This window comes from Marmota monax, unplaced genomic scaffold, assembly GCF_021218885.2.
Source record: "Marmota monax isolate L192 unplaced genomic scaffold, Marmota_monax_Labrador192_F-V1.1 WCK01_AAM20220418_F8-fsc00154, whole genome shotgun sequence".
NCBI lineage: Eukaryota > Metazoa > Chordata > Mammalia > Rodentia > Sciuridae > Marmota > Marmota monax.
The window spans coordinates 77,562-97,512 of NW_026691933.1; the positions used below are offsets into that span (position 1 = coordinate 77,562).

Sequence of the window (19,951 nt, forward strand, 5' to 3'; positions counted from 1 at the left end):
GACAGACTAGCCATCCATAGAAACTTCATTACATGGTGGTATGTTTGTCCACTGCAATTCTGATTCATGTAAAATCCAGAGTCCATTTTAGATAAAAAAAAAAAAAAACATTTAAATTGTTTATACTACATGGGAGTCATTTTGGAAGTGGCTAATTACAAAGAGTTAAAGACAAAATTTAAAACGACAATATCACTCAATTCATTTGGTATAAAAGCTCAAAATGAATATCCTGAAATTACTAAAGTTGCTTTATAGCTTCTCCTTCCAATATCATCATCCTAACTTTGGAGTCAGATTTGTTCTTTGTCATGAGTATTATGAAAACAAAAAAAAAAGGAAAGAATTCTGATATATCATATTCCCTATAAGTGCTATCAATCTGACCTGCATTAGTTAATAGGAAAGAAGAAAGCTCATGTATTATATTAAAATCTTTAAATGTCACTATGTCTGTTTTTGATCAAAATCTGAAAATTCCTCTAAATTTTTGTTTAATTCTGACTTAGGGATAACAGAAGTTAGTGTATAACAGTAATCCTGTTAACTGTCTGTATACAAAATTTCAAACAAAGGAATTCTTGACACCCCTTTCCTCTATTTAATTGGTAAAATAGTCCTTCCTGATGGTCTTTGAGGAGCATTTTAACAGTTATTAGCTGGGCCTTACATAGTTGTATTTGACAGGAGATTACTGTAGGAATTAGAGACCCATGAGACAGAAAGAGGGGGAGAGTAATTTCTCTTCGTTAGTAATTATACAAAAATTATAGAAGCATACACATTTATTGAAGAAAATCAAGAAAAGAGGAATAAGACATAAGAAAAAAATAATCGAGACAGTCACTGTTGTGCAATAAAATGTGATATCGGGTAAAATTAACAGGTTTGAAGTCACTATTTCTTTTTAAAGATGGACACAATATCTTTGTTTATTTTATTTATTTTTATGTGTGCTGAGGATGGAACCCACATATGCGAGGCAAGCACTCTACCGCTGAGCTCTAACCCCAGCCTGTTGAAGTCCCTATTTTTACTTTGTTATATCATGAACATGTCAGTAAATATGCTTATAACATTTATCTTTAGTGACTGCCTAAGTTATGTCTGTGTGGATGTACCTGAGGAGAAAAATTACCACTGTAATATTCATCATGACAGGGATAAAATTAATATGCTAAATTTGACAAAGGCATATCAGCGGAGAGAGACAATGAGAGGGTAAGTTTCATACTTACACATAATGATTAAAGCAGGCTCTGCCTCTTATTGAATGGGTCTGGATAAGTTTCTTGATTAAGAATCAGTTTTCTGGGGTTAATTTCAGTGTTATAAGCTATGGTATGAAATATATATTTAAAGCATCTATCACGGAGCTTAACATAGAAGCACTCAACATTAGAACCTTCTTTGATGATCAATTTTTCATCACATATATGTGGAGAAATGAATAATTTTAAAGAAGATGGATTTCTAGGTTTCAAGGTGACATGACTAGGAAAAAGATGCTATAAAAATGGAGATTTCAAGGATATGAACAGATCTGGGACAAGGCAGTTGTTAAGTTAACCATGAACACAAGCATCCATCCAAGGCTGCAATGACATTCTCAAATATATTGTTGGAGAACCTGCATAATGAATGACGACGCTTCTCCACAACCTACACATCTCAGGGCTGTCCTGACTCCCTGCTTACCCTTGACCAGCAATGCATTAAGTGTTCCTATGATGACCTCCAAGAATTAAGTGAAGCTTCTAAATCAGCTTAGCTTGAAAGCCTCCAGGTGACACATGCATTAAGAAAACCTGGTGAGACCTCTCCTTAGAATAAAGAGGAGGGGCTCATGCTTTCCATTTAGATATAATCTCTGATAAGGAGGCCGATGTTATGCATACTGTTCATATGGTTGCCACTGTATTTTCCAGCTATATGGGATATGTAAACAGGATAACTATCTAGTGACACCAGAAAGGAGGGTGAGTTAGGTAAGTACACAAATCCATTCCACTATGACAAAACCAATTCCTTTGGTGGTATTTATAAAGACTGCCTTGCTCTCAGAGCCAACATTCTGTTTAATACAGATTCTGTTTAAAGGTTGTTTTATATCAATTTTTTTATCAATATTATGTGTCTTATGTATTACTTAAAATGTTCCAGTAACACTGCAGCTTTGCTCAAGTCTGCCTTCTCAAGATCAAGGTTACCAATGCTTGGTAAAGAAATTACTAAAAAAGTGATTAAAATGATTAAGTCCAAATACATCATTCTGATATCTTATGAAGTATAAAAGTAGAATCTGTGTCCTAGATATTAAAATGTGGTTTAATTTAGCATGCACTTCACTGCTTGAATATCTGTTCATTCCTTAGGAACTTCAATATAAAAGTGTCAGTTTCACACAGGAGTAACTGCATCTTTAAGTAGTCCAAGCTAACCTGAGAAGGAGATGGGGGTCAAGATTCCTTTGTTACTTTCCTAAGCCAAAGACTGCACAGATTTCCGTAATTTGTCCAAAGTCATTTTCAATCAAATAGGAAATTATTCAGCATTTCAAACATAACACAACACTACCAGTATTCTTTTTTTTTTTAAAGAAATAGACCAGAGGAAAAAAAACAGCACTGATATTCATCATGCAGAGCAACCCAACACCAACCTACAACTACCAGTATTCTTGAAAATTCTGACAACTTCCTTTTTCATCGTCTCCATTAAGAGAAAATATTAACTAGTAAGTGAATTGATGATTCACATAATTACAACCACACATTGTGAGATGACTTCTGAAATTTCTGTGGGAGGGCCATATTTGGTAATAATATTATTATTAAGAAAAATGCTGGATTATGTTCTATATCTGTAACACTGCCACCATGATACATAATTACCTTGTAACAAACTTCAACAGAAATTTGAATTTGGGGAAAAATGATAGTGGGTTTCAATTTAAAATATTCATCTGTTTTATTTTAAAAAATAAATCTTTAATGCCTGTGGATCTCCCCGATCTATACCAGTGCCAGGTAAACAAGTATAATTTGGTCCTTGCCCTTATGAATTAAATTGCATTCTTTTTATAGCTTCCATAAATTAAAGTCTAATTTGCAGGCATAAATTCGCTTAATTAGAATATTGGAGAAGAAGAAATGGACTTATAAATGAGATAATATGTATTAGATTAAAAGGCAAAGCTTTTTATGTATTATAAAAATAATTACATCTATGCTTTAGATACAAGCAAGTACATTACCTATAAATAAAGTGAAGGGCAGATATTAACAACTATCCAACCCTGATGATTAGTAATATCAGTGAAATTGGAATATTCACAAAAATGAAAGCCTGTGACTTCCTTTTCACCAACACATTTCTCATAATTAGTTCAACAATAGCTCCTTGTATTACCGTCCATAATGACAAACCAGAATCCAGGGAGCTACTCAGTGGTTTCCCATTTCAATTTTCATCTAAGAAATTAATTTAAGGAAAGTTGAAATGGTTTCTGTGCCAGGCCAGGGGAAAAAAAAACAGCAGCTACTGCATAATTAACAATGTCTGGAAGATAGTTGTATTGATGCATTATTTTAGGAATTGACTGTCTCTCATATGAGGCAACATTCTGATTTCTTGTTAAATGATACATATAATTATAGTTCAAAGAATAGCATCTACTGAAATATCACCTACAAATATCACTTCTAATTTAAATTATAAAGGATTAAAAGCAACATAATATATAAAAAGTCTCTACATACCATTGATCCATCGAGCCTCAGGATTGTGAAGCACAAAGTCTTTCCTGAACAGATCTTCTAAAGACAGCCTGGTTTCTGATGAATTCGTGAGTTCATCTAAAGTAAAACACATGCTAGATTAGATCCTATCTCATGTTAGTTTTTAAAATAAAAGTTATGAAATATGGAATATTATTTCTTCAAAAATTGTTACCTAGATATCAACATAAAGTGGCCATTTTGACATGGTTTATAGCTTTTGAACTTTGTTTCATGAACATTTTAATAAATTATTTTTAAAATTAAATTGTCTTGGGGCTGGGGATGTGGCTCAATTGGTAGCGCGCTCGCCTGGCATGCATGCGGCCCGGGTTCGGTCCTCAGCACCACATACAAACAAAGATGTTATGTCCACCGAAAAATAAATAAATATTAAAAAAAAAAAAAAAAAATTAAATTGTCTTGATCTGGCACAAATATATGAATCCCATGTTATATACTTAGGTGTAAATGGAAACAGTTAATAATTTCTGTTTATCCTGTTAAAAAACACACTTTTTTATAGCTGGGTGTGGTGGGACATGCCTGTAATCCCAGTGGCTCAGGAGGCTGAAGAGGATCACAAGTTCAAAGCGAGCCTTAGCAACTTAGTGAGGCCCTAAGAAAGACCTGACTCAGAATAAGAAATGAAGAAAAAAAAATGTTGGAATGTGACTCAGTGTTTAAATGTCCCTGGGTTCAATGGTTCAATCCCTGAGCCCCAAACAAACACACGCACATGCGTGCACACACACACACACACACACACACACTTTTCACTATTTTACCATAACCCTGGCCCTCACTTTCCAAACCCACTTTTCCATGTTCTTTTTAATGGTAAATTTTCAGTTTTACTGTAAAAACCAAAGAAAGAAGAGTTGAGGAACCTGCACATACACAATAAAGAAAATTGTCCAAATCAAAAGGAAGTTCGGCAAATAAATAAATATCAAATTCAACAAAACAATTATCACTCAACAAGTACTAAGTAGATTTAGGAATTAAATGTAAAGTTTAAATAGGAACATGTTAGAATATAAACAAAAACTATATATTTTATATTAGTTCCTAACAGACAAGCTAGGTGTATTTTCTTTTTACATTTGAAAAGATAGAAAATGAAAGGATAATACATCTAGAGAACCAAAATTAAACATTTGAACATCCTTTTAGACACAAAAGGCTATAGACAGCAATATTTTATTTTCTTTGGAAAATAATAGCGTTGTTTATTTTCTGTTCAAATTCTTCTTTGTGACCTTTCAGCTATGACCTTCATTGATTGAAAATAAAATGTCAAAGTATATACTAACCTCATTAGATTTTATTTTTAAAAAGTTCAGCACTTATTGCAACAACAGCTTTGTTTTATTCAGCTGAAAATCTGGGGCAAAGAGTCAATAATTTCAAATGCAATTTCTTTCATATGAATCAAGCATGTATATATCCAACAAAATAGCTGACAAGAAATAACTGAATCTCACTTTCTCATGAAATATATAATGTTTATTATATATAGATAGATAGATAGATACACACACATATACGCACATAAATTGATTTCACCCTTAGCATGAGACACAAATTTGCAAAACAAAAAAAATGTTATCCAATGACATACATATCATATGCTTGATAATATGATGAAAAATTTGAACTTTCTTAATTCATTCAAAAAATTTCAAGCTAACAAATGAAGTATCACAAGTATCACAACAGGAGACTTATCAATGACCTTGCCAGAGGAGTTTATATTCACAGAGCAAGGAATTTTATAGGTGTTAAATTAGGATGCAGAGTGCTAAATGGGTTCAGAGAGAGGAAAAGAAATATCATGCAAAAGGAATCAAAGAAGACCTAACTCAAAAATAAAGTGAACAAATCTCAATCATTGCTGATAAGAATACCAAAATTGTATGGTCACTTTGGAAGATAATTTGTAAGTTTCTTAAAAAACTTAACATATTCTTACAATATGATCCAGAAATTATACTTCTTGGAATTTGCCCCGAAGGAGTTGAAAACTTGCACACTGATGTTTATAGCAACTTTATTTGTAATTGTTAAATTTGGAAGCAACCAGTGATGTCCTTTGGTGAGTGAATTGATAAATACACTGTGGTATAGCCAAATGATGAAATTATTTTTCAGTGCTTAAAAGATGAGTTAAGCAAGCCATGGAAGAAACTTAAATGCATATTATTAAACATAAGAAGCCAACTTATAAAAGTTACATACTACATAATTCCAACCATACAGCAGTCTGCAAAAAAGTAAAACCGTAGAGATAGTAAAAATAGAAGCAGTTTCCAGAGACTTTAGGGAAGGGAGAGCTGAATGGGCATAGAACAGGAACTGTATGTAGAACAGTGAAAGTATTCTACATGACACTAGAGTGGTGGATACACATCATTGGCCAAATCTATAGAATGTGCATCATAAGTGAACCCTAAAGCAAATTCTTATGTTTCAATGTAGGTTCATCAACACAGCCAACATACCACCTCAGAGAGGTTATTGATAAGGAAAAATCTGTGCATGTGTGGGACTATGGGTGGTGGTATATAGAAATTTTCATTACTAAATTTACAGTCTACTAAAAATAAAAAATAAAAGAACCTGGTTTGACAGGTGTCAAAGATTTATGAGAAAGGGAAGGGGGACACTTTAGTAAAAGCATAAGTGTTTGACAGTCCAAAGAACACTTGATTCTAGAATTCATTTTAGATAATAGGAGTTTGGAGGTTTAATCATGTGAACTGGTTTTGTTGGAATTTCAAATATAAGTCTGTTTCTAACATAAATTTATGAGATCTCTTAAGATCAGATTGGATGTAAGTAAGTTTCACAATTTGAAGTATTCCAAAATTATAGTGAAGGACCTCAAGACCCAGGCCCAGCATTAGGTGACCTAACCCCTAGGCCTCAAAGCTGCAAGACGCTCCCTCACCCAACCCCCATGTCAGAACCCCTCCAGCAGCACGTAGCACCTCAGGTGTTGCACAATGTTACCACAAGATGTTCCATGTAGATAACCCTAACGGGCCCCCTACCACAAGATGTTCCTTTTAGACAGCCCTACCGGTTAAACTTGAGAACTAGGTTTAAAAACAGGAACTGAAAGGACAGAATGCAATCTTATGGTTTTTCCGAGAACAAAAAGTTGAAAAACAAGTTTACCCCCTAGGTGACCCAACTGCTGGATTCAGAGGGACCAACAGAAAGGCTGTTGCTGTGCTAAGCTAAGAACTAACCCACCTGTTCCCTATAAAAGATCTGTACCCCAAAGCCCGGTGTGCCAGTTCACCGAAGCTCCGGCTGAGGTTACGCTGAGCACCCGCAGGCGCCTGTGTGAGAATAAACGCCTCCTGCTTTTTGCAGCCAGTGTCTCGTGTGGTTCATTCCGGGTTTGGGATCTGTGGATCTTTCATTTTGGAGGTCCCACCGAGATCCAAGATCCCGGTTCCGATCCCGATCCCTATCCGGAGGACACCCGACATCACTGGGAGGTAAGCTGGCCAGCCCGAACTGTCTATCTTGTTGTCCTGTTGGCTATCTGTTCTCTGTTTTGCGCAGCGTCTGAAAGACTAGGCATAGTCATCTAGTATTCTGATTCTGAGGCAGTTCTGTGATCACTCAGGTTTCTGAGGCAGCCGGAGAAAGAGTTGACGAACTCGGACTTCTCCCCTGCCACCCTGGGAGACGTCCCAGGGATCAGAGGGGTCCATTTCTTTGGGGCCCCCGGTGTTTCCGAGGGATACACCGTTTTTGTAGGCGGCGGAGAAGTACGAACTTCTCCCAGGCCATCTGATTTTTTCGGTTTTCACCGAAGCCGCGCAGCTTTCTCCCTATTTGGTTTCGTTTTTGTGTCGTTGTGTCTGTCTCTCTATTTCCTCTCTGAAAGTAACATGGGACAATCACTAACAACCCCTTTGAGCCTAACTCTAGATCATTGGCAAGATATTCAAGACCGGGCAGACAACCTGTCTGTGACGGTCAAAAAGAAGAAATGGAAAACTCTCTGTACTTCGGAATGGCCAACATTTAACACCGGCTGGCCAACCAAAGGGACTTTTGACGTTAATCTTATCTTACAGGTGAAAACCCGAATCTTCACCCATGGTCCTCATGGACACCCCGACCAGATACCCTACATTGTTACCTGGGAGGACTTAGCCTCCAACCCCCCCCCCTTGGGTTGCTCCTTTCTCTCCACCCAAACCCCCTCTCCGTTCTCCCCTTGAACCCTCTGCTCCCCTCATTCCACTTCCCCCTCCCCAAACCTCTCGTCTTTACCCTGTTCTTAACAAATCTGAGACCTCAGTTAAAACAGGGACAACTCCAAAAAAGGTTCTACCGCCGGAGGACTCAGCTCTGATTGACTTGCTGACTGATGAGCCTCCTCCCTATCAGCCCCAACCCTTACAAGCCCCTGAACCTAATCAGCCATCCTCCGAGGACGAGAATCAGGAAAGCCCAGCCGCCAGTGCTCCCCCGGATCCATCTCCCATGGTGGGACGACTCTGGGGGCGCCGGGATTACACCGCCTCAGGAGACACCTCTAGAGTTCTCCCCCTGCGACAGACAGGGGGCCCCAATGGCCAATATCAGTACTGGCCCTTTTCTGCCTCTGACCTCTATAACTGGAAAACCCATAACCCTTCCATTTTCTAAGGACCCTATAGCTTTAACCTCTCTGATTGAGTCTATTCTAGTAACTCATCAGCCAACATGGGATGATTGTCAGCAGCTCCTGCAGATACTCCTCACTTCAGAGGAAAAACAGAAAGTTCTTTTGGAAGCTCGCAAAAATGTGCCAGGGGACGATGGGCGTCCCACCCTACTCCCAAATTTGATTAATGAAGCTTTTCCTTTAATCCGGCCAAACTGGGACTATACAACTGAAGCAGGTAGGGACCACCTACGTCTCTATCGCCAGTTACTCATAGCGGGTCTCCATGCAGCAGGGCGCGGCGGCCCACCAATTTGGCTCAGGTAAGACAGACCACCCAAGGGGCAGAAGAAACCCCGACAGCATTCCTAGAAAGATTAAAGGAGGTTTATCGGAGGTTTACTCCCTTCGATCCTGATAGTGAGGACCAAAAAGGGAACGTATCCATGGCTTTCATTTGGCAGTCCGCCCCAGATATCAGGACTAAATTACAAAGATTAGATAACTTACAAGATTTTTCTCTGGCAGACTTACTGAAGGAAGCCGAAAAGATATATAACAAAAGAGAAACTCCAGAAGAACGAGAGGACAGGATCAGAAAGATGCAGGAAGAACGAGAACTTAAGCTTAGAGAGGAATCAGACAAAAAAGAAAGAGAAAGAGAGCGGAGGCGTAACAGGGAACTAAGTAAAATATTGGCCACTGTAGTTCAGGCAGGACATCAGGGAAACAGAGTAAACAGGGACAGGGAGCAAAGCAGACCCCGTGTAGACCGAGATCAATGTGCCTACTGCAAGGAAAACAGGACACTGGGTAAAAGACTGCCCAAAGAGATCCCCCAACCCCAGGAGAGATACCAACCGGGCCCCCCGACGGCTGGCATTAGATGAAGATTAGGGGAGTCAGGGCCAGGAGCTCCCCCCTGAGCCCCGGGTAACCCTACAAGTAGGGGAGCAACCTGTGACCTTCCTAGTGGATACCGGAGCCCAACACTCGGTGCTGACACAGACACCAGGGCCCATGAGCCACAAAGCGACGTGGGTCCAAGGCGCCACTGGGAGCAAACCCTACCGGTGGACCACCAAGAGAGAAGTACACCTTGCCACAGGTAAGGTTTCCCATTCGTTCCTACACGTGCCTGACTGTCCGTATCCACTGTTGGGAAGAGACTTATTGACCAAATTGAGAGCCCAAATTTATTTTAAGGATGGAAGGGCTTCCATCACGGGGCCAAACCAGACTCCCCTACATGTATTGACTTTCAAATTGGAAGACGAATATAAACTTTTTGACAAACCCTCGGTATCTATGAGAGACATGGACTATTGGCTTAGTTCCTACCCGGAGGCCTGGGCTGAAACCGGAGGAATGGGAATGGCAAAACAACGGCCTCCAATAGTCATTCATCTGAAGGCCGCTGCTACTCCCATCAATAGCAAACAATATCCCATGTCAAGGGAGGCCTATCAGGGCATCAAGCCGCACATCAAACGCCTCCTAGACCAAGGCATCCTAACACCTTGCCAATCGCCCTGGAACACCCCATTACTGTCAGTTAAAAAGCCGGGCACTAATGATTACAGACCGGTCCAAGACTTAAGGGAAGTTAACAAGAGGGTAGAAGATATTCACCCCACAGTGCCAAATCCTTACAATCTCCTTAGCACTTTGCCTCCTACTCATACTTGGTATACTGTTCTGGATCTGAAAGATGCTTTTTTCTGCCTAAGACTGTCTCCCCAAAGTCAGGCTCTCTTCGCATTCGAATGGAAAGATCCCGAAGGAGGAGTCTCTGGACAACTGACCTGGACGAGACTGCTACAAGGATTTAAAAACAGCCCGACACTCTTCGATGAGGCTTTGCATCAAGATTTGGCAGACTTCCGTGTAAGACACCCTTCCCTAATCATGCTTCAATATGTAGATGACATCTTGCTGGCTGCGACCTCCGAGGAAGATTGCCAGACAGGTACGGAGGAATTATTGCAAACTTTGGGACTATTAGGGTATAGGGCGTCAGCAAAAAAGGCCCAAATCTGTCAGACAAAAGTTACCTATCTGGGCTATGAACTCCATGATGGTCAACGATGGTTGACAGCTGCCAGAAAAGAGACTATCTCAAGTATACCAACCCCCCAGAGTCCCAAGCAACTGCGGGAATTCCCGGGGACCGCAGGTTTCTGTAGACTCTGGATTCCTGGGTTTGCTGAGATAGCAGCCCCCTTGTATCTACTGACTAAGCAAGGTAACTCCTTCACTTGGACTAAAGAACATCAATTGGCATTTGAACACATCAAATTGGCTCTTCTGTCAGCCCCTGCTTTGGGCTTACCTGACGTTACCAAGCCCTTTGATCTATTTGTAGATGAAAAACAGGGTTATGCAAAAGGGGTTTTAACCCAAAAACTGGGGCCCTGGAGGCGACCTATAGCCTACCTGTCAAAGAAATTAGATCCAGTGGCAACAGGATGGCCACCATGCCTCCGGATGATCGCAGCCGTGGCTCTTCTGATTAAGGATGCCACTAAACTGACTTTGGGACAACCATTAACCCTGTTAACCCCTCATGCCATTGAGACTGTAATTCGCCAGCCACCTGATCGCTGGATGTCAAATGCCCGACTCACCCATTACCAGTCTTTGTTATTGGACACCAACCGAATTCAGTTCGGTCCCGTGGTGACACTGAATCCAGCGACCCTCCTGCCGCTCCCAGGAAAAGCAGATCCTCACAACTGCCAGCAGATTCTTGCAGAGACACAGGGAACCCGGCCAGACCTCACCGACCAACCGATGAAGGATGCGGAGCTGGTTTGGTACACAGATGGAAGCAGTTATCTGCTCAATGGAGAACGACGAGCAGGAGCAGCCATCACCACCGAATCTGAGGTAATATGGGCGAGTGCACTTCCGGGCGGAACATCAGCTCAGCGGGCAGAACTGATAGCTCTGTCTCAAGCTTTAAAGTTGGCAGAGGGGAAGAAACTAAACGTGTACACTGACAGTAGATATGCCTTTGCTACTGCTCATATACACGGAGAAATTTATAGACGCCGGGGGCTACTAACCTCAGAAGGAAAAGAGATCAAAAATAAGGCTGAAATATTAGCTTTACTTAAAGCTTTATTTTTGCCTAAAAAGTTAAGTATCATGCATTGTCCCGGTCATCAAAAAGGAATACTCCAGAGGCCAAAGGGAACAGATTAGCAGATGAAACAGCCAAGAAGGCAGCCCTAGGGCCACAGCTTTTGATAGTGACTCTATTGCCCCAACGAGCAGACCCACAACATGATGACCATGAGGAACACTGGGTCTATGAAGATAAGTATTTAAGTGCCATACAGAAACTGGGGGCCACTTATGACCCCAGAAAAAATGTCTGGAAATATCGAGGAAAGACTATCATGCCCCTCAAAAATTCAAAACAACTAGTGAAGTCCCTACACAGACTGACACATCTTGGGGCTAAAAAGATGAAGGAGCTCTTAGAGCGTGGGGAAGGTACTTTATATCTTCCAAACAGGGATCAACTTCTGCGCCAGGAAGCAGAAAACTGTCAAGCATGTGCCCAGGTAAATGCTGGTAAGATCAAAGTTGGAACAGGGATCCGGATGAAAGTCCATAAGCCCGGAACCCATTGGGAAATAGACTTCACTGAAATCAAACCTGGTATGTATGGCTACAAATGTCTTTTGGTTTTTGTTGACACTTTCTCTGGATGGACAGAGGCATTCCCGACTCGGCATGAAACTGCTAAGGTGGTTGCAAAGAAATTACTGGAAGAAATCTTTCCCAGGTATGGGGTACCTGGAACCATTGGGTCAGATAACGGGCCTGCTTTCGTCTCCCAGGTAAGTCAGATGGTGGCCAATACATTGGGGATTAATTGGAAGTTACATTGTGCTTATAGACCCCAAAGTTCAGGACAGGTAGAAAGGATGAATAGAACCATCAAGGAGACTTTAACTAAATTAACGCTTGAAACTGGCACTAGAGACTGGGTACAACTCCTACCTTTAGCTTTATACCGGGCCCGGAACACCCCAGGCCCACAGGGACTAACCCCATTTGAGATTCTGTACGGTGCACCACCTGCTGTTAACTTTTATGAAACTGAAACCTATGCCTCCCTCACCCCATCTATGCAGACTCATTTGCGTGCCTTGCAGTTGGTCCAGAACGAGGTTTGGAAGCCTCTAGCCGCAGCATACAAGGAGGAACTCAAAACCCCCTCGCTGCCACATCCCTTCAAAGTCGGGGACACCGTCTGGGTACGCAGGCACCAGAGCAAGAACCTCGAACCGCGGTGGAAAGGACCTTACACCATCCTGTTGACCACTCCCACTGCAATCAAAGTGGACGGCATCACCGCTTGGATCCACGCTTCCCACGTGAAGGCTGCACATCCGCAGGAGTCCACAGACGCCTCTCCGGACCCAGAATGGAAATTACAACGCACCCAAAACCCGCTAAAGATAAGACTTACACGCTGTTAATCATTCTTGCTCTCTACGCTACTCCCCTCGTCCTAGGTAGTAATCCCCATACCCCCATAAAGATGACTTGGCAGGTGTACTCCCAAACCGGGAAAATAATTTGGTCTATTACAGCAACCCACATCCCTGGCACATGGTGGCCTACTTTGACCCCAGACTTTTGCCAACTAGCCGCTGAGTCAGACTCTTGGGATATTCCCCGCAACTCACATGACCTCAGTACTTATTGTTCTACCCCGATAACAAGATGCAGACTGGGTCAACATGACTTTTACGTTTGTCCCAAAGAGGGGAGAAACCGAACCCAAGCACGTAAATGTGGAGATTATGAAACATACTTTTGCTCCTCCTGGGGCTGTGAAACTACAGGGGACGCTTACTGGAAACCTTCTTCTGATAAGGAATTCATAAAAATACTCAAAAACTTCACTCCCCAAGGCACACGTCCCACTGATTGCTATCCCCCCCCCTAAATCTTAATACCAAGGGGACAAATCATTGCCCTTACGGATACAGTTTACAGAAAAAGGAAAAGAACAGCTAGATCCCTGGCTCACTGGGAGAACATGGGGCCTTAGATGGTTTATGAAAGGAGATGATCTCGGTGTAATTCTCAGAATCAGACTATCTCTGACCCCGATTATGATGAGCCCAATAGGACCTAATCCTGCTCTCGGGGACCAAAGAGCTCCCTCAGTTCCCAGACAATCAAAAAGTCCGCCCAAAGTACCCCCCAGTGAGCCACCCATGTCTCAAATTGTAACCATAGACTATCAAACCTCTAGTTACTCCCCCGAACCCACACTCCCTGGAACCGAAAACCGATTGTTAGATTTGATTCAAGGAGCCTTTTATGCCCTCAATACCACCAACCCAGACAGCACCCGGGAATGTTGGCTCTGTCTCACCTTCGGCCCACCCTACTATAAAGGAATAGCAATAATGTCTGACTGGAACAGTAACATAAACCCTGATCCTAAATGTATGTCCCTGCCCGGCTATAAACTCACCATCACTGAAGTTTCAGGACAAGGGATCTGTGTAGGAAATATACCCCTGTCACATCAACCTCTCTGTAATACCACCCTCCTGACAAATGGCTCACAAAATAATTATTTGTGGGGTCCCCCCGGAACTTATTGGGCCTGCAACATTGGACTGACCCCCTGTATTTCCACGGCAATCCTCAATGTCTCCACTGATTTTTGTGTGTTAGTCCGAATCTACCCACGACTATTCTATTATTCCTCAGAGGAGTTTGAAGGACATTTCATGGGCAGGATTCGATTCACTCGAGAGCCTATCAGCCTTACCCTGGCAGTCTTGTTAGGAGCAGGAGTATTGGCAGGAATTGGGACTGGGGCTGCAGCTCTGGTTGAGGGCCCCCGACAGCTAGAGATTCTAGAGGCTGCAATCCAACAAGACCTAAGAGCAATAGAAACCTCTGTAACTGCTTTAGAAAAATCCCTAACCTCCTTATCAGAAGTTGTCTTGCAGAATAGACGAGGTCTGGACCTATTATTCTTGAAGGAGGGAGGACTTTGTACAGCCTTAAAAGAAAACTGTTGCTTTTACACCGATCACACAGGGGTAGTAAGGGAGTCTATGACAAAGCTTAGAGAAAGACTAGATGCAAGGGAACGGTCTCTGCAAGGCCCCCAAAGTTGGTTTGAAAGCTGGTTTAATAAGTCCCCTTGGTTAACTACTATATTATCTACTGTAGCCGGTCCCTTAATTGTATTGCTGCTGATCTTAACATTTGGGCCCTGCATATTTAACAAATTAATGCAATTTATAAAAGAAAGATTGTCTGTAATTCAAACTATGGTCCTCGCGCAGCAATATCAAGTACTCCCACAGCACCCTGAGCCATCAGCTGAGCAAATGCCGGACTCTGAGCAGGTAGATCAATGGATATAGGATTATATCCCGGATAAAGAAAAAGGGGGGAATGAAGGACCTCAAGACCCAGGCCCAGCATTAGGTGACCTAACCCCTAGGCCTCAAAGCTGCAAGACGCTCCCTCACCCAACCCCCATGTCAGAACCCCTCCAGCAGCACGTAGCACCTCAGGTGTTGCACAATGTTACCACAAGATGTTCCATGTAGATAACCCTAACGGGCCCCCTACCACAAGATGTTCCTTTTAGACAGCCCTACCGGTTAAACTTGAGAACTAGGTTTAAAAACAGGAACTGAAAGGACAGAATGCAATCTTATGGTTTTTCCGAGAACAAAAAGTTGAAAAACAAGTTTACCCCCTAGGTGACCCAACTGCTGGATTCAGAGGGACCAACAGAAAGGCTGTTGCTGTGCTAAGCTAAGAACTAACCCACCTGTTCCCTATAAAAGATCTGTACCCCAAAGCCCGGTGTGCCAGTTCACCGAAGCTCCGGCTGAGGTTATGCTGAGCACCCGCAGGCGCCTGTGTGAGAATAAACGCCTCCTGCTTTTTGCAGCCAGTGTCTCGTGTGGTTCATTCCGGGTTTGGGATCTGTGGATCTTTCAATAGAACTGCACCATCATTTTGTCTAACCTAATTCTTTTCCATTCTTAAAGGAATTACACTTCACCATGACTATTTGATATAGAATTTTTTTCCCTTGATTCAATAAACTTATATAGGTTCAGTAGAGAGAATATGCAATGTAACTGATTAAATAAATTATCCTTACTTACTATATTGAAAATTTTACTCCCAAGCATATGTTCTTTTGCAATGTTATTTCACCTCTTTCTACTGAATTCTACATACATTGTTTATCATATCTCTCAGGAGGATATGGATAGATAGATAGATGAATATATATCTCCAACCTCTAAGGTGAGTGCCCCACACCAAATAATCTTATTGTCAATTTCAAATTACTTTTTGGCTACTCTGAAATATTTCTTCTCATATGTGAACTTCAAACGCAGACCACAACTCACCCAAATGGGAATCTTATTAAAAGAATACTATAAATACACAGAAAATAGGAAAAAGAAAATATATCACAGTTTAAACTTACATTTTATGTACATAGACAACATTTTACCTTTGATTTCTCATTTATTTTCTTAACCTTTCATATTGGATTTAGTCCTAATAATTTGTAACTGTTGTGAATAGAACATTTCTCATTTGGTGGCTATATTATACACCAGCGCATATTTTCTTAAAATTTTGAATTTTTACATTTCTTATTTTTTCTATGCTATACTATAATTGCATTCAATTATATTATCTTAAAATAGTTTTCTTTTAATTCTTTTCAAACATTTAAGCAATATTTTGTATTTCTATTTTCAGGAAATTGTAGATTCGCATAGAATTGTAAAAAAAAAATTACAATGAGATTCTGGTTACTTTTCAGTTTCCTTAGTGACAAATAAAGAGACTGACATCAACCTTATCAATCTCATCAGTTTTACATGTATTCATGTGTTTGTGTGCAACTGTGTTTAATTCTTTGCAACTGATCATATGACTAATACCAGTCAAGATAAAGTACAGTTCTGTTATGGTTTAGATATGAGGTGTCCCCCAAAAGCTCATGTGTAAGTCAATGCAAAAAAGTTTACAGGTAAAATGATTGGGTTAGAGAGCCTTGATATAATCAGTGGATTAATCTACTTGAATGGATGGTTAAGTGGATGGTAACTATAGGCAAGTAGGATGTGGCTGGAGAAGGCAGCCACTGGGGCTGTGCCTATGGGCTATGTCATTTGTCCCATGGGAGAAGATCTTTCTCTACTTTTTTTTATTTTCATGATCGGAATTTCTTTTCTTCTTTACATCCTTCCACTATGGTGCTCTGCCTCATCTTACCCAGACAAGCAGAATCAGCTCTCTACAGAATGAGCCCTCTGTAAACCTGAGCACAAACTAAACCTTTTCTCCTCCAAAATTGTTCTTGTCAAGCCTTTTGGTAACAGCGACAAAAATGATGACTAGAATAAGTTCCATCAAAAGGATCTCCTATGCTACAGTATTATTCAATACTTGCCAACCATGGTCTTTTCAAAACTCTACAATTTGGTCATTTCAACAATACTGAATAATTAGAACTGCATAGGACATAACTTTTGGAGATCAACCTTTTTCACTGAACAAAATTCTCTTGAGAGCCATTCCAGTTGTTGAGTGCATCAATAATCTATTCCTTTTTCATTCCTGAGTAATATTCCTGGGTATAAATATAGTACAGTTTATTTAAGAATTCATTCACTTAAAAGCAGTTGTCATTCTTTCTAGTTCTGAATAATTATGGATAAAACTTCTATGCATATTTTTACAAGATCTTATATAAACATATTTTTTCTTTTGTGCTGTGATAAATGCCCAAGCACAAAATTGCTAGATCAATTGGTAAACACCTATGTAACTATATTTTAAAAATTCTAAATGCTTTTCTAGAATTGTTATAACATTTTATATTCTTACCAGCAATCTGTAAATGATCCAGCTGCAACTGTCAGAATTTAAGTGTAATTTTTAAATTTTTAGCTATTCTGATATGGATGTAGCTAAATAATAATATCCCATTATGATTTTAGTTTACATTTCTGTAATACTTAATGATGTTGAATATCTTTTAATGTGTTTAATTTTGACCTGCATATGCTCTTCAGTGAGGTGCCTGATTATGTTATTTGTCCATTTTCTAATGAGATTGTTTCATTGGTATGCTTGTTTAACTGCTGATTTTGGAGAGTTCTTTGTTTATTTCAGATACAGATATTCATCAAATATACAAATTTCAGATTTTTTCTCATTCTATGTCTTTTCATCATCTTGAAAAAGACATTCAGAGAAAAAGTCCCTAATATTGCTAAGGTCCAGTTTATCAATTTCCCATTTTATGTTTCATTTTGTTTTCTTTCTGTCTCTCTGGGATTGAACTCAGGGTCTCACACATGATGTTGCCTCACACATCGTAACATCCCCAGCCTAAGTTTCCCTCTAATGAACCCTGCTTTTTCTGTCGTTTCTTTTAATGTTTCTCCTAATCCTAGATCTTTCTCCTCCTCCTCCTCCTCCTTCTTCTTCTTCTTCTTCTTCTTTATACCAGAGATTGAAGTCAGGAGCTCTAAACCATTGGGCCACATCCCAGGCCTTTTTATTTTTTATTTTGAGACAGGCTGGCCTCAAACTGGCAATTCTCCTGCCTGAGCCTCCTGAGTCCCTAGGAAGACAGGCATGTACCACCATCCGACTTAATCCTAGAGTTTGAAGATTTTTTGACATAGTTTTTTTCTAGAAAGAATGTAGTTCTATAATTTACATATAAGTCCCTGCTCCACCTTGAGTTATTTCTTATACATGTATATGGCATTGAGTTTACTATGAGGATATTTGCATGTGGATACTCCAATTGCTCTGACTCTATTTGGTGAAGAACATTTGTTTGATTTTAGTGAAATGTTTTATTAGCTTCAATGTCAACACAATATTGAATGATAACAGTGACAGTGACACTCCCACATTTTTCTTCTGTTGTGATATCAATATTTATCTTGCTAAAGTAATTTATTGTATTTCTATGCCACCTTGAAATTTTACTAGAAATCATCACTGGGATGGTGATATAGATCCATAGTGGAGCATCTGCTTAGCATGCCCAAGGCCCTGTGTTCCAAACTCAGCACCAAACAACAGAAAGTATCACTATGCCATCAAACATACTTATAAGCTCTCTATATGCAAGTAGTTTTCTACTATAATGCACTGACATAAAATTTTCATAAATAAGTTTTCTCATTTCCAGCCTCTCAAAATGTCTGACAAAATTTAATTGATCAAAATGAATTATAATTTTTATACTGTTAACTTAATATACTCTATTTTACTTAAATGTTTAAATTATATTAATGAATGAAATCACCTACTGATACAATTGTTGCTAGGATGTAGGGACAAAGGTACTTCATACTGGTGTGACTGCAAATTGTTACAATCACTTTTGAAAGTAGTATGGAAAGTCCTCAAAAAATTAGGAATGGAACCACCATATGACCCAACAATACTATTCCCTGGTATTTATCCAAAAGAACTAAAATCGGCATACTATAGTGGGATAGGCATATCTAAAACTATGATTATGTGATTATGTCAGCACAATCCACAATAACCAAGTTATCGTGTGCCTGTCAGCGGACAATGGATAAAGAAGATATGGTCTATATACACAATAGAGATTTACTCAGCTATATGTAGGAATGAAATTATGTCATGTGCTGGTAAATGGATGGACCTGGAGAACATTATGCTAAGTGAAATTAGCCAGACTGAGAAAGTCAAGGGTCAAATGTTTTTTCTCATAGGCAGAAGCAAGAGAGAAATAAGGAATACAAAGTGGATCTCATAAAAATAGAAGGAAGAATAATGGAAAAGAGGAAGGGAATTGAGAGGGAGAGGAAAAGAATGGTAGAGGGGAGGACCTACAGAATGAAATTGAATAAATTGTGCACATAGGACTATACCACAGAGAATCCAACTTTTATGTACAACTATAATCACCAATTAAAAAATAAGTAAATAGAAGGAAGACAAGAAACAGAGAAAAATGGTCTTAGGAGGAATAAAAGGGGAAGTACTAGGATTTAAATAGAGATAATTATGTTATATGCATTTATGAATATGCATTGAGGAATGCATAAATTGCATTTATGAGTGTCAAAATGTACCACATTATTATATATGTAACTATAATGTACTAACAAAATATAAAAAATAAAATGATCAACTAATTCAAATTAATTTAATTAAATCTGCCCTTTAAACAATAATCCAAAGGAAAGAGGAATGAAATTTAAGGATAGATTTCTTTGATTTTGCTATTAAAAAAGTAAAACATATACTTTATTTTAATGTTTTTCTCTCCTTTGTGACTTTTTTGTTCATTTCTTTAACTTTTCCTTAGCCACTAGGCAATATATGCTTGACTCTTTTGAACATTTTGGTCATAGACTGAAGACATCTTGCTTATGTATGTGTGTGTGTGTGTGTGTGTGTATTA

The 19,951-nt window shown here is 39.7% G+C and overlaps 1 protein-coding gene across 2 annotated transcripts in view; it reads right to left on the reverse strand.

The window, feature by feature from the left end:
- Positions 1-2,039: 2,039 nt before the first annotated feature.
- Positions 2,040-19,951, reverse strand: part of LOC131423407 (inactive dipeptidyl peptidase 10-like) — a 182,228-nt gene continuing 164,316 nt past the window's right edge. For both annotated transcript variants that reach the window (XM_058573721.1, XM_058575744.1), the window contains exon 3: positions 2,040-3,857. In XM_058573721.1, the coding sequence (XP_058429704.1) occupies positions 3,754-3,857 (104 nt within the window). In that variant the 3' untranslated portion in view covers positions 2,040-3,753. The remainder of the gene's footprint in view (positions 3,858-19,951) is intronic.